The sequence below is a fragment of the Dasypus novemcinctus genome, chromosome 19, assembly GCF_030445035.2.
Source record: "Dasypus novemcinctus isolate mDasNov1 chromosome 19, mDasNov1.1.hap2, whole genome shotgun sequence".
Lineage (NCBI taxonomy): Eukaryota > Metazoa > Chordata > Mammalia > Cingulata > Dasypodidae > Dasypus > Dasypus novemcinctus.
Window position 1 is genome coordinate 29,287,213 of NC_080691.1, and position 15,550 is coordinate 29,302,762.

At 50.8% G+C, this 15,550-nt stretch overlaps 1 protein-coding gene across 1 annotated transcript in view; it reads left to right on the forward strand.

Annotated features, from left to right (window-relative positions):
* SRRM4 (serine/arginine repetitive matrix 4) overlaps positions 1–15,550 on the forward strand; it is a 154,947-nt gene that overhangs the window by 110,384 nt on the left and 29,013 nt on the right. Inside the window, exons 3-8 of the mRNA XM_004464683.4 lie at positions 3,153–3,239; positions 5,290–5,361; positions 8,167–8,193; positions 9,128–9,178; positions 12,148–12,246; positions 14,909–15,065. Coding sequence (XP_004464740.1) covers positions 3,153–3,239; positions 5,290–5,361; positions 8,167–8,193; positions 9,128–9,178; positions 12,148–12,246; positions 14,909–15,065 — 493 coding nt within the window. The remainder of the gene's footprint in view (positions 1–3,152; positions 3,240–5,289; positions 5,362–8,166; positions 8,194–9,127; positions 9,179–12,147; positions 12,247–14,908; positions 15,066–15,550) is intronic.

Consider the following 15,550-nt stretch of genomic DNA (forward strand, 5'->3'; position numbering starts at 1 on the left):
AGGCTGTGATTTCCATGAGGGAGAAACAATTCAGTCTTTTCAGCATGGAGAAATGAGTCTCAACATCAGATCTGGCCAAGTTATCTCCAGGAAACAGGAAAGGGATTGTTTCCAGGAGAGGCTGAAAGAGACGGGGAGAGAAAGGAGTGTGAGGACATTTCTATAATTTCAAAGCATTGTGTCTCAGAATGCCCAGGGGACGTTTTAGAGACGCCTTCAAAACTGGAAGCTGCCACTCACTAACTGAGAGAACTTGGCAAGTTACTCTTCCCCCCTGGGCCTCAGTTTTCCTAACTACCAAATGGGGATACTAGGATCTAATTCTCCAGAGTGGGGTGAGGGTCAAATCAGGTTAGGCACGTACAGATCCTGGCATATGGCCCAGAGGTGCTCAAAAAAGGACAGTGCATGTCCCAAGAAGCCAGAAGATTCTGACGCACACATCTTCAAAAAAAAATACAATTGACAAAAATGATGGGGTGGGGGGCTGGGGAGTGGGGTATATGGGAACCTCTTATGTTTTTTATGTTTTTTAATGTTTTTTACTGTAATGTTCTTTGCAATCTATTAACTTTAATTTAAAAATTATTTTTTAAAAATTCTTAGAAAGGGAGAAAAAAAAAAGCCAGAAAAGAAGGTGCTAGCCAGAAAACCTGAGAGATGATCCCTTATTGTCAACTCGATCAGTGTCTGGACCCCTTGCTCCTTTCTCCTACCTGTGACTGACTCTCGGACATGATAAAAACCACAAGAATGATGACAATAATAATCGTGACCATAAAAGTCATTACTGTAATAGATGCTCCATTCGCTGCGAGCTTGCTCTACGCCAAGGCAGGGCACATTACACGGGTGAGCCTCTTTATTCCTCACAACGAGCCTATTGCACAGGTACTTAAGTTTACTCACATCTCACAGAGGACCACAACAAGGCTCAGAGACCTCTCTGATCTAGAAAATAATAAAGCCAGAATGTAAGTCCAGGTTTGTCGGTTTCCAGAACCCACATTCTTTCCTGGTGCCTATTTAGCCACTGCGCTCTTCACCGTGGCACGTGTAACCGTGCTGTACTTAAACTCTGCATACCTACCCGCTGCGCACGACGCTGCCGGGATGTAGCCACTGCATGATTCGCTGCTCCGTACTTCACCACGGCACATTTAAACACTATGAACCTAAGTGCTGCACGTGGAATCACTGCATATCTAACCCGCTGTCTATCTAAACCCTGCACACCTGACCACTGCGTACTTAACCTTCACATACTTAACCACCTTGAACTCGCCTGCTGCTTACAGAGCGACCGTGAATGTAACCACCCTTCTGCACCTCCCAGTCTCTCTGTGTTGCATTACTAGGAGACCAGGAACAGAGGAGAGAGAGGATGGAGGAAACGCAGACCTACCTGGGGAGTTATTGAGAGGGCTGATTATTCCCATCTCATAGACCTAAAATCTATCCAAATCCAAGGGCTTTCTCAGTATTCTGTCACTGAAAGCTGAGTCTAAGAGAGTGATTCTCAAACCCTGCTCCTCTGGCACCTGGGGGTTCCAGAAGGCAGTGTGGTCAGCTGAAACAATGGGACCTTTGCCTATTTTTCAAGACACATGTCCAAAAGATTTTTTTTTTTTAAGTATTTCTCCTTCAAATGTTTTCTCTCAAATTCCTGGCAGTTGTTACACCAGGAAGTGTTTATAGGAAAGATGAGTTAACAAGTAGCTAAATGATTTCATTCATTCATTGCTCATTTGGTCACTCAACAAATATTTATTAGGCTCTTGCTCTGTGTCAAGGTCTCGTTGGAGGGAAACCTTGGAAGTGGCCCATCACGTTTATACAAAGAGCCTGTTTGCTTCCTGGTACTTCCTAGATGTGCTTTGTAACATAGGATAGTAGTTAAATAGCTAGGACTTTAATTCCTATGACATTTATTTTTAACCTGCTAAAAATGACTCTCTTAACAATATTCTAGACAGATATAAAAACAGATTTATGATTTTTATTTACTAGCGATGCAGAGACCATAATACATATTTTAATCATTCTTTGTCATTCTTCTAATCATAATGATCCAGATTCTTAGACTGAAATTAAATTTTCCAACATTTTATGATGTTCTGTATAGTTGGGAAATTTCCAAGAGATCTGTCATACAAACAAGTTTGAGGAGGCAGCTAGTTTTGAGGGAAAGCTCTCAGGATCAGAATCGCACAAGCCTAGGTTCAAATCCCAGCACTGACACTTCCTAATTGTGAGGTCGAGGGTGAGGCAGTTCAAATTTCTGAGTCCCCTTTCCTTAACCTATAAAATGAGAACAATGAAAAATCATTCCAGTCTCACAGTGCTGTCATGAGTATCAAAGCATGTAAAACACTTGGCACGTAATAAAAGGAATGTGTGTTACTGCTAATAATGGTAACAGTTATTATTCGTTATTTTATTATTATTATTATAGTGGTAATATTATATTTTACCCATTGCAGTTCAGCTGGGTTGGCATGTTTCAATTCCCAAGCAGTTTTTCATCCAAAACGACCCCCCTTTGTCATGGGATAGAGTTTTAAAAATCCCTGAAGCCAGTCCCAATTATAAAAGGAGATAACTTGGCTTCGTGTAGCTGCAACCTGGGCATTTGAATTTAATTGAACAGGAAATAATTATTCCTGAAGAGCGGGAGGTCTTTGAGGTTCTGTGAGGCAATATAAGATATGTATCTTGTTACATTAGACCTCGGCAAATATGCTTTTAATATCAGCTGCTATTTAACATACCTTCCGTCTCCTATTAAATTTCCAGCAGAAACTACAGACACGATGTATTGGGGAGGATGGGGGCTGAGCTGACGATTAATTATTTAAAAAGAGATTTATTTACCAAGGCAAGCCATTTGCAAATTCAATAATAAATCTATTAAGGAGTAGTTAACCTCTATAACTGTTTTAAATAGTCAATTGGTGTTTGGGTAACGTACAGCGCCTGTCTCATTAGGTCGGCATTAGCTCCTTATTTGAGGCACTAAATCTGAAGCGTGACAAGTATTCGCTACGGGTTCTGGAATCCTCCAAAACCAGGGTCCTTCCAGGGCTGCAAGAGTCCCAGCCGGGGGTTGGAGAACCCTGCAGCTACTAATGCCCACCTTGTGTTTCCCCCAGCGCCTCCCGTGTCAGAGATTTGACACCGCCGCCTTCCTCCAGGGGAAAGAAGAAAAAAAAGAAATCTACACGGAAGAAGAGAAGGAGGTGAGGGCCCCAAGGGGAGGGGCAAGACCTTGAAGACTGGGGAAAAGAAAACACAGGCATAATATGGGTTTGGGAGTCAGGTGGCACTGGGTTCAAATCCCCTCTCTGCCTCTTTACTAGCTGTGTGACCGTGGACCAGTCACTTCACCTCTCTGTGCCCGTTTTCCGCATCTATAAAATGGTGATAATACCCACCTCGCGGGGTTTTGTGAGAATTCAATGAGAAAATGGACGTGAGAGCAGCTGGCACAAAGTAAAGGACCAATTAAAAGGCAGCCTGGTCGTTATCATTCTGTGGGTAATTTTTTTGAGAAATTACTCTGTGCCAGGACTGAGCTAAGTGCTGTAAGCTAGATCTTTTACCACTGACCACAACTACAAAGCAAGCATGATAAGCCCCATTTTAGAGCTGAGAAGAGAAGGGCTCAGAGAGGGGGTGACAGACCTACAGAGACTTGATTCCAGACTTCTCAGCTGGTTCCACTATACCCACATGCCGGGTTAAATGCCACGGAAAATGGACTCTATTTTTTCACCAGTTATGGCAAATAAATTTTTCTCTGTACAGTTCCCCTTCAATTTTTGTATGTGAAAATATTTCCAGCTCTGCTTCTAGGCTTCCACTACTTGAGCAGAGGGTGGGCTAAAACCATAGGGACAAGTTGAGAATCTTCCCCCAACCTCCTTTCAGAGGCAGTGTTTATGGAAACCTGCAGGGGGCAGCAGAGAGCGGCTTCTGGATGACTCCGTCCCCAGCTCCAGGTTTCCCTGTCACTCCTCTAGCCTAGGTGAGAGAGGACAGGCCCGAAGAGGAACCAGGGTGAAAACGGGTGAGGGCACTGAGTCCCTGCCATTGTGGGGTGGGGGTGGATTTGGGGCAAGTGGCTTGAGCTTCCTGATTTTCAGAATAAAAAGAACACTTCAAAAAAGGAAACCATGGGCATGAGGATTCATTCATTCACTCATTCATTCATTCATTCCAAAATGTCCACTGAGCACCTCTTTGGGAGTAGGGTCAGGTTATTGCTCAGCCATTTCCCCCAGCAGATATGTTTCATTTGACTTGCAAAATAGTTTTTTTTTCTTTTTAATTGGCAGCTAACATTAAAAAAATCAGGAGATTGCACAGGAAAATATGGATCTTTGGCTTCTTATTGAAAAGGCAGGTGGTCCGGAAAACCAGGCCTGCATTCCCACATGGGACCCTCGCTGACCTGAGAAGGAGGCTTCCCCTTCAGTCAGGGGCTCCCTGCTTTTCTACAGTCCCCACCACTCCCTATTGTCTTATACCTGGTCCCCTAAACCCATCTATATTATCTGAGAGGCCACTGTAGGCGTTGAATTTGCAATCCCCAATCTGTTAAAACCCTGGTATTTTGTTGGTGAGGAGGTAAGAGGACTGGAGGTGGGAAGTGACCTGCCAAGGTGACTCTGAGTTAGAGTCAAGAGTGGAAGCCAGTCCCCTGCACTCCAGTCTGGAGTGATTGACAGTCACCATCCTCGGCTGCCTGTTTCTCCGGTAGCTCCTTGATGGCACTGCCCACCCTAACCACTGCCCGATTCCTTCGGAAACCCTGTCTTACCAGGGAGACCCCAGAGTGGGGCAGAGGAGAGAGACAAAGAGTATGAAAAGGGGAGTGTGGCTCGGGGGGAGAGCCACAGATGAAAGGAAATCTTTTCCCCCCGACTGGGGAGGGCAGCCATGGGCAACGTGGCGACTGAGAGTGAAGTCGCCGGGATCCAGCAGCGCAGTTTAAATCCCAGCTCATCTGCTTCTAGCTGTGTGAGTTGGGCAAGTCACTTGACCTCTCTGAACCTTACTTTTCTTGTCTTTAAAAGGAAGGCAGTAACTGGAGGATTAAATGAGACCATGCCTAGAAAACGCTTGATAATGTTCCAAGCAATTCCAAGTGAATATCAGTCTTGGTATTATCCTTAACATGTGTTACTGAAGGGGCTGAGACCCTGTATGGGGGCCAGGGAAGGGTCTTTGGAAACTGGCCCTGGCTTCTGAGAGCCTCCCTCTAAGGTGTCTCCCCTCCCCCGGCAGGTCCCCATCATATAGCCCATCGCCTGTCAAGAAAAAGAAGAAGAAAAGTTCCAAGAAACATAAGCGGCACAGGTAGTGTCCTTTTAATGCCGACAGGGACACTGTGGGAGGTTGGGAGGGGGAAGGGCGGATGGCACCAGGAGGTCATTTGGGAGCTTATCATTTCATTTCTATAAAATACTTGTCTCCCTATTATTTGTTCCAAGGACGAGATGCCCATTGAAGCTAACTCAGACCAGAAGGGGGGCATGATTATTAAAAGGCAAGCGTGCCTCGGGGTCCGGGAATGAGGAAACGATGCCACCCGAGCCGGATGGGCAGCTCCCTCCCTTTCCATCCCTGCCCCATCTCTCCATGCTGCAGCTTCAGCCTGAAGGAGAGACCGGGTCTCTGGGGCTTGTTCCTTATTTCATACTCTCAAGGAAGGGACTTCCTTATTGCTCCAGCAGGTCCCTAGCCTGTAGGGCCACACTGTAAGCTGTGGCTGTTGGGGTTGCCCAGCTTTATGGGTGCAGAGGCAGGGACAGAGCTCGCTAGGAGCTGAGCATGCATTCCAAAGGCTTCCACTACACGCACACTCACACGTGCACACTTTTTTTTTTAGGGGTAAAAAAGACTAGAAGGATATACACCAGAGGGCTCAAATTTGTGATACATGAGCCAAGTCAATGTTTTCTAATTGGAAGATTTTTGCAATATAGAAATCCGGATTTCCAGTTCCTCTGCAAAATCAGATGCTCTGTCCTCTTTGGACCAGTTTTCCCACAGGCAACCATCAGGGGGAGCAGGGGAGCAGCTGTGCATTAGAGGGCGCACGGGTGCTGGGCTTTGCCTCAGGCCCCGCCCAGTCTGCGCTCCCCATTTACTCCCATCTGCAAAGCCTGTTTCGCCCCCCTAGGCAGGGAGTTGGATGCTCCCAGGATAAGCGAAGATATTTACTGTCGTTGACCATAGACGGTCAGTCAAGAGTGGCTTGTATTTTATTTTTGCTCATCTGTCTCTTGCAATTTTCCTGTATCAATTGCTGATTGCTTGTGCAAGTCAATAACAACCAAACAAACAGTAAGAGGTTATTTGGGCTATCATACCCCACTGTGGCTTTTCCCCATCCACGGTGTGGCGCCATCTTACACTGTGTTTAGAATGGCCCCCACTCACTTTGCGTATCTCCACCACCCACCCAGACCTTCCAAGGGACTGCCCTCTGAGCCTGTGTTTCATGTAAGACACAGGCAAACCAATCCGGGAGACGCCGTTTATTGGGTGTTAGAACTCCTTCCCAACACGGCGTCCTTCGTAGAGGCAGGAGCCCACCTGTGGCTTTGGGCTGCCACCCCGCCAGCTTCCCGCACTGAGCAGTTTGTCCCAGTCTAGGGGCGGGATGGACGGGAGGCACTTTTCCCGTATCTGAATCCTGAAAGCTAAGTGGCTTCTCTCTCAAGGGTTTCATTTCGTGAGAAAGAGACTTGACACGAGATTGGAAACAGGCTTTTCCTGCCAGTTACAGTCACCCCAGAGGTCGGAGCTCCAGCTGTGGGAGGAGGGTCCTGAAAAGGGAGGCTGGAGGGGGGAAATCCTGCTGCCCACCCTTCCCAAGCCCTCGCCTGCTGATCCCTGCCCTTCTCCTTGTCCAGTTCCTCCAAGTTCTTAAGGTGGTTGGTTAATGATGGCACGATGATTCTCTGGAGGCGGGGATGAGACTGGGATAGCATTGAAATTCTGCTGTTTTTTTAATTCCTCCAGTAAGCCAGGCTTTAGGGTTTTAAAAAATCCCATTACTCACAGCTATTTACTGAGCATCCATCGTGTCATGTGTGTGCATTGTGGGCCCAGGACACACGACAGTGACCAAGACCAAGTCCCTGCCTGCAGGTTGCTCACATTTCTTTTTTTTTAAGGAGGCACTGGGAATGGAACCCAGGACCTCCTACACGGGAAGCAGGCACTCGCCCCCTGAGCTACATCCGCTCCCCAATGAGAGTTGGTCTTTCCATTGGTTTGTTTCTAGGCGGTACCAGGGATCGAACCCAGGACCTCATACATGGGAAGCGGGTGCTCAACCGCTTGAGCTACGTCCACACCCCGGTCACTCACATTTTAGTGGGAAAAAAATGGGTAATTTTAATATGGAAACGTTTATGCCGTAAGGCAAGCACAGGAGGCAGCCTGACCCACTCCAAAAGGCCCGGAAATGCTTCCTGGAGAAAGGGACACCTGAGTAGAGCTCCAAAAGAAGGAGCAAGAATTGCATAGATGGAGCTGTGTGACCCTGGGCCACGTAACTAATTCTCGGAGACTCGGCGTCTCTGTCTGTAAAATGGTTATTACGAGTACTTCCTGGGGCTTGGGGGGAGATGGGATGAGACCGTGTGAGCACGAAGGAAGCTTAGCGCAGGCTGGCAGAGTCTGAGCTCCACATATGGAAGCTGGCTGTCTCCGGACGGTGGTGAGGAGGAGGAGGAAGGATCCACAACCAGGGAGAGAGAAGACGAGGGAGTGGCTGGTGGGCGGCGCACTCTCACTCCCTCCCCCTTATCCTGCTTCCTTAGGGACAGGCTTACGGACACCTGAAGCACTGGCAGGCTTCGGCCTGACAGTTCAGAATCCAAACCAGGGTCTCCCCCGCAACCCTCGTATCCTAGGAAATCCTCACATTCTAGGAAGACGGTCTAGATGTCCCCACTCCCAGGAAGCCTGACCACAAACACACAGCCACCCTCACTCCAGGGGGAAGACACCCTCAAACGCACCCGTATTTATTTCTTTCCCCCCTTTCTTCTCTCCCTCCCTTGTCCCCTCCCTCCCTTTCTTCCCTCTTTTCCCCTGCCTTCTCCCCTTCCCGCCCTCCCTCTTTCTCTTCTTTTTTTCTTTAACCAGGTCATTCTCCAAGAAGAGAAGGCACAGGTAAGAGTCGTGTTGCCTCGTGTCGCTTGGTTCAGCTCTCTGCTTTCCCACCCAGGCTTTGGGTAGAGTCTATGGTCACTTCTCAGTCCTTGGGCGCGCCCCTTCGTCTTCCTGGGCCTCAGTTTCCCCACCTCCAAAGTGAAGGAATGGGCTGCCTCCCCTGAAAGTTCCAAACCAGCTTTCCACTTCCAGCAGTCCCAGCCCCACCTGTCCGTTTTACCAGATGAAATCTTGGGTTGTGAGCCTCAGAGCCCGTAGAGAAATAGCCCCAACCACCAAGCCAAATAAACAGCTTCGGCCCCTCTAGCGACATGTGACCCACAGGTCACTCCACCAAAGCCCCCCTAGAACTGCCCAAGGGAGAGAGGCCACACATAATGGAAACGTGGGCTGAGCACAGATAAAGCCACCGCCTGCTGGCTGTTGACTGCAGCACGACCCCACCCCAACCTGCACCCACCCCAGGGCTGCACAGTGGGTATGCTAATCCTTCCCATCTTACAGGGAGGAAACTGAACCTCCAATGGGTTAAGAAATGAGCACTGATACTGTGCCTATACCTCAGCTTATGTGAATAAGTTGAGATCAGTCACATAAAGTACTTAGCAGGATGCCCAGCCCACGGTAGAGGCTTTAAAATGGCACGGCAGAGACTGCTGTCACTGCCCTTTTCACTACAATTATTAGTGTCCTCCCCAAGCTGACCTTCGCCAGCACCCCCATTCCCAGTGTCTGGGTGAGAGCCGGTGTCCCTAACTGAACCAGCGGGGCGACAAGTTGGCAGGGATTTTTCTGGTCTTGGACAGTGATGGGTGTCTGTTTCAAAACTGCCCAGATCTCATGGCCCTCTGATGTTAAGCATTTTAACTACTTGCTTATTTTTATCTGTAACTGGAATTTTACATCTTCAGTTAATTGCCCATTTCTTGTTTAGCTCCTCTAGCCCAAAAAGCAAAAGAAAGGAAGAGAGGAGGCACAAGAAACAGTAAGTCGATACTACCCGGACCGCACTCTCCCAGGTCTGAGAAGTGGGGGGCCAGGCCTCCTGAAGGCCAGAGGGAGCTGCCGAGTGAACAGGGAAAGGGGGAGAGGGCGGGTGAAGGAGAAGAGGAGGGAGGGAGAGAAAGGGAGCTGCGTGTGTTTTGCAGCTGTGGGTTAGGACACACGAGTGCACGGGGCTGTGAATATGACGTGTGTGTGTTGGCATGTGTGTGCCAGCTGTGCCCGTGGTGTGTGAGCTCTGTGGTTCTGTGTGTGCATTGTGTATATATTTGTATGCAGTGGGGGCATATGTGTAGCATGCACATTGTTTCTAAATGTCTGTACATTTTTACATGGTGCAAACATCTGCGTCCATGGTATGTACAAATGTCTACAGTACGAGTCCACACTTTGTGGTTGGGGTATATATTTGTGTACACACAGATGCATCGCGTCTGCCTTCCCGTGCTTACGTGTGCACGAACAGGAAGGATGCACACGTAGGGGCGATGTCTGCCCCATGTGTGTGAATCTGTGCACTCTGCGTGTGCACTGCTTGTATATCTGGGCGCTCTACGGGGACAGGGGTTGGGTGGTGGTTTTACGGGTGCATGCGCGTGCGCCGCACGTGCCCGTGTGGTTATGGGGGCGTGATCACGTGTTTGCACCTGTGCAAGCATCCATGGGAGAGCACGCCCTGGCTGCGGGGCATACAATGTGGAGATGTCAGTGACACTCCTGTCCCCGGTCTTGGGGCCCCAGCTGTTTCACGGTTTATAGCTGGTAGTAGAAATTCAAATCAGCTAGCGCTGCCTGCAGAGTTCAGTTCCCAGCCAAATTAAAAGCAAATTTGGTTACAACCCACCTACTTTATACCCTGCCAATGTTAGTGCGTGTGTTTTCCAATCAACTCATATTTTATCTCCCACCAAGAAGCTTCTAAAGTAAGGATCAAAGGCAATGGGATAAAAGGCATCTGGCTACCGGGGAGGGAAAAAGAGGAGACGGGGGCGCACAGGGAGGGCCCCAGAGGGTGTGTTCATCCCAGGCTCTTGCAAAGGAGGCCATTTCAGCCACCTCCACAGGGGCCTGGTGACTGCTCCAGAACAAAGCGGTAGAGGTTTGAGTTAGCTCAGGGAAGAACTTCCAGATCATCAAGCTGTTCAGATCACTGACTGATCATATTTATCGAGTGTGCTTTCAGCCTGCTCCTAGACAGAGCATGTATTCTGAGCCCTCAGCGTTGCTTGTCCAGTGAGCCTGCGGTCTAGGCAGCCACTGAGGCAGGGGCTGGCCCAGGCCCTGGAGAACCGAGGGCAACAAGGTGGATGCCCTCCCTGCTGCCAAGGGTTGGATGAGTCCCAGAAATTGCTAGAAGGGGCTGAGAAAAGTTATACAAACCAAAGACGAGAGTCAGGAGAGGGAGATCAAGCATGGTTCTTCACCGCCCAGTCCCATGACCAGAGCTGCTTCTAAACAAGCGACCACTGAATGATTTGGCCTCGTAGTCATTATCCCTCAGTGAGGCCCTAATACCTGGCAGGCCGTGGGCTGGGCCCTGAGGTCAGTCAGACGATCTCCTGACCTCGGGGAGCTCACGGCACAGTGGAGTCAGGAGGCGTCACAGCAACGGGCAGGTGGGAGCCCGGGGCATTGTGGGAACGCTGGCGCTGGAAGGAGGGCTGGGGGGGTGGGATTTCCTGCAGATGGGGGCATCGGGGTTGGGGATGACGGCCGGAGGGGACCATTTCAGGCTGCAGGTTAAGCAAGTTGTTTCACTCTCTGTGCCTCAGTTTCTTCATCTGTAAGATGGAAATAATTTGCATGTGATAATACATTGTATAATAATATAGTCATAATGCTGCACGGAGTAGGTGAGTTCATTTAGTAAAACGCTGAGCAGAGCCTGCACACCTGCGTGGTAGGAAGAACACGATGAACGGGGAAATACGCGAGCCAGGACACCAGTCCAGGGCAGATGTCAAGCAGTGGGCAATGGGGTTGGAGGGCTAGGCAGGGACTGGCTCCTAAAGGAGAATCAGGCTCAGAGTTTGGGCCTGGCATAAGGGCAATGGGAAGGTTTAAGGAGGGCAGGGACATGGTCTGATTATTACCTTAGATGACTCCCTGAGTCCTTGGTGGGATTACCAGGCTACCTCCTGATAGAGTCACCTGTAACTCCCGCTGGCTTCTTGGCTAGGCCCAAACCATTGACATTCTTGCATAGCCTTTAATCCCCTCCTCCTCCTCAGTCATTGTTATTACTTAGGGAAAGCTGTAGTAACCTGTAACGGTGCTACTGTTTGTGCAGGGTGGGTGGGAATGGTCACAGCTTTTTGTCATTGATGTTTAGAGGCTACTCTGCAAGGCTTTTGGCCCACGCTAAGACCCTGGCTTAATATTCCAGATCTGACTTTACAAATTGGTGACCTAATGCCTAGCTTAGTCTGCAAATGTGTTTTGGTTGTCCCCGTGTCTTATATTTTTTGAAGGGAATTTCCATTTAAAATAGGAATTTTACGTAGAAGTCTATATTTCTATATTAGATTGAAAGTTTTAACCACACGCCAGTATTCTGAAAGCAAAGCAGCTCCTTCCCTTGGCGCGGGCCCTTGTGTTGATGTGATGTCAGTGCCTGGCTGAGTCTCGCACTTGGGGTACCAGATGGCCCCGGACCTCTCTGAACCTGGGATCCTGCCTTAGGTGAGGGAGGGGCGACCTGTGGAGGGGGCGGCCCTGCCCAGGGGGTGGTCCTCGTCAGACCTGCTTCCGGCAGCGGGAAAGGGTCCAGAATCGTCCACACTGCTTCCCTCCCCTGTGAGGAGCTCGGCTGATTAGAGACCCCAGACCACCGAGGCAGAAGCTGGGGTAATCAATGTGTGTGGGGGGGGCAGGGACGGTGGCAGGGGCAAGAGGAAGACGCGGGCCCCGAGATGGAACCCTCGCTCACTTGCTCCTTCCCGTCCCTCCAAGGTCTCGAAGCCGGCCCCGAAAGTCGCGCCGCCACCGGCATCACCGCTGCCACTCGCGGTGCCCGAGCTCGGAGTCGCGCCCCTCGAGCTGTGAGAGCAGGTACGCTGCTGGGGGCCCCCGCCCGGGGAGGGTCGGCATCTGCTCCCGCTGTCCCGCTCCCGCTGCACTCCCCGCCGGCGCGCAGCCCCTGCCGCCGCGGCCCCCACGTCCCTGTAGAGACAGGGCTGCAGAGCAAAGGGGCGGGCTGCCTCCATTTGCAGAAACACAGGACAGTTCTGCACCCAAGCGCCAGGGGCACGCTTCACGGCCCAGCTCTCTGCATCCCTGGAAGGAGGTGTATTGCTATGCCCGTTTTGAAGGTGAGGGAGCTGAGGCACAGAGGGCATAAGGAACTTGCTAGTCCCGTGGCTAAGCGGTAGACCTAGGACCCAAGCCAAGGCATCTGGCTCTGCCAATTTTGCACTCCCATTGAGGGATCCTCTAAGCACAGAGAGGCTAAGCAGTCTGTGAAAGGTCACACAGCATGAAGTACCAAGTTCTGAGACCCTTTCCAGTCAGTTTTCTCCTAACCTGGACCCTCTCTAAGCTAATGCATTGTCCCAGGCTGCAGAGGGGGTGGAGGGCGCTCCTGTGGATGAGACGGAGAAGCAGAAGCAGCCGTGGCGTGGTGCTGTGATTTCAGATGCGTTTTCTCTCTCATTCATCCCGATAACACGAAGAGCTAGACCAGTGCTTCCCCACTTTGGCTGCATTTTGGGATCCCCTGGGAAGTTTTGAAAAAAGCCCATGCCTGCATCCACCCTCTAGACATTGTGATTAAATCGGGATGAGGTGGGGCCAGGGCAGCGGGATTTTTAAAGCTCCCCAGATGAGGCAAATGTGCAGCCAGGCGAGAAGCAACTGAGAAGGAGCAAAGCAGCCCGCGGCACCCCGGAGCTGGCTCGCCGCCGTCCACGCTGAGCGCTGCGCATCGGCGATTTCACAGAAGGGCCACGTCAGTCGAGACCGCTCTGTGAACATCATGGACAAAACAAGACCCCCCTGAAATCCTAAATCCAGACCAAAACAGGCAGCTTGTCCGAAATGCCAAAGGGACCAAACCCCCCCAATCTGAGCTGCTGTGAGTGACCCCTGCTTCCTCACCACGACGGCCTCGGCCGCAGTCTTGCCTCCCCACCTAGGTAAGATTCATCACAGTACCCAGCCATCCCCACTTCCCGACAGAGCCGAATCAAAACAAAGCCCCAGCTCCTTCAGCACGCCCCATATCACCCGCCACGGGGTCCCCCCCTCTGAGGGCTCCTTCCAGCCCCCTCTTGCGGAGGCGCGTCCCTGCGGTGTCCCAGCCACCTGGCTGCAGGGAACAAGAGGCACCCTCGTTCAGCTGCCGGCACGTCCTTGGGGGTCCACAGAGGGCGCTGCCATGCTGAGCTGAACTGCATCGTGGGTGTGAGTCACGGTAGGCAAAGGGGTCCCACCAGGGGGACACAACCAGTAAGTGGGACCCCGCCTCAGCCCTCCACCTCCACCCCAGGCCAAGTCAGCTCTGGGCAGCTAAGCCCCCGCTGGCCGGGGCCTGTTTGCAGACGTGCCATGGGGCGCTGTGCCCTGCCCTCCCCTCAGCCTGCCTGGTGGAGAAAGGGTTGCCATCGCAGCCTTGCAGCCCCAGCCCTCTTCTGCTCTTACACTTCCTGGGGTGTTGCCGGCAGGGCTCACTGGTTCAAGGGATGCTCTGGCAGATAGGGGGGCAGGCTTAAGAGCTGGCACTCCAACTCCAGACCCAAGATGGAAATGGTCTGGAAGGTCTCAGAAGAGAGAAGAACACTCCAGAGCAAGACTCAGAGGCACCAGTTCCTACAGGCACAGAAAACTCTGCCCTGGCCCTGGTTTTGCCGCATTCAAGCTGTGTGACCTCAGACAGGTCCCTAAACGTCTCTGAGCCTCAGCTCCCTCATTGTAAAATAGAAAAGTGATACCTGCCCTGTAATCTCTTTGAGCTGTAGAGAGGACTGTGAAAGCACCTTGAGAAAGTTTATATGTGCCATGCAAGTCCATCGGGCATTATTTTTATTGCCACTGTAGCTTGGAGAGCTAACAGGAATGCAGAGTCCAAATATACCCTTTCCAGGGAGTCAGGCATTCCTTTGATTTCTAGTACAGACAGGAAACCCGGATCTTGACCCAACCAGCTTGCAGAAGGCAGCTTTTTTTTTTTTTTCCAAAAGTGCGGGGCAATAATAAATAGGATGCTACTATTTCATGGGGGGGGGGAAACAAAGTAACATATACAAAAGTACACAGCTATGCACACAGTTACATTTATAGACACACACGGAAGCACAGAGGGACACACTCAGGCATACATGTAGTCAGAGAGACAGACAGAGGACAGTAAACCAAAGCAGGGTCGGGACCGTGTCCTCTTCACAGCTGTACCCCCAGTCCCCAGAAGAGTGCCAGGTACACAAATGAACATTTGTTGAACGAACAGTTGGATGGATGGATGTGTGGTTGGTGGATGGATGGAGGCGTGGTTGGTGGATGGATGGAGGCGTGCATGCACAGATGCATGGATGGATGGATGCATATACACACAATCCAACTTTCATCCACCAAACATGACCAGGACAGAGTCACATATGAACATACACAAACACACCCAAGCACACACTCCCCCATTCTCAGAATCTACTGGTTCCTCAACCACCTCCCTGTCAGGCTTCTCTTCAGCAGACCCTCAGGTCTCTCTCCCCTGCCCCAGGCACCGTGGCCGGTCCCCCGAGGAAGGGCGGAAGTCCCGCAGGAGGCACTCCCACCGCTGCTCCAAGACCCTCTGCAAGGCCAGCCCCGAGGCCCGGTCCGGCCGCCCACCCAGCCAGCCCCTCCAGATGCTCAGCTTCCTGTCGGCCAGGGGTGTAGTAAGTATTCCACACAGCCTCCTCTGACAGCCCTGGCCACGACACTCAGGGGAGGTGGAGGCACAAGCTCAGGGCAGCGTATGACATTTTAACTCAGTCTTGGGCAAAATATCCCACTGGCTTCAGACCTCATTACTGATGAACGAATGGTCATTTGCCAGCCTCTGGCAGCTCTTGGCTTGGGGGTTGGGGGTGAGGAGAGACAAGCTAACATACCCAGGCTTTTATCAGAGGAATGTTGGAAAAATAAATATTGGTCTCCAGAGTGACAACTGCAAGAATTCACGTGTAAGGCACTGTAGGACATTTCTTTGGAGAGGAAGGAAAAGAGGGTTCTCTGATGTAACAGAAGCACTCCAGCTTTCAGCCACCTGGCAAGAAGCATTGATTGGCAGATGGGATTTGATTCCACCCAGAAAAAATGATGTCAAATTTATATGAGTTTTCCTCCAAAGAGCTCACAGCACTTGCCCTGTGTCCTCTCA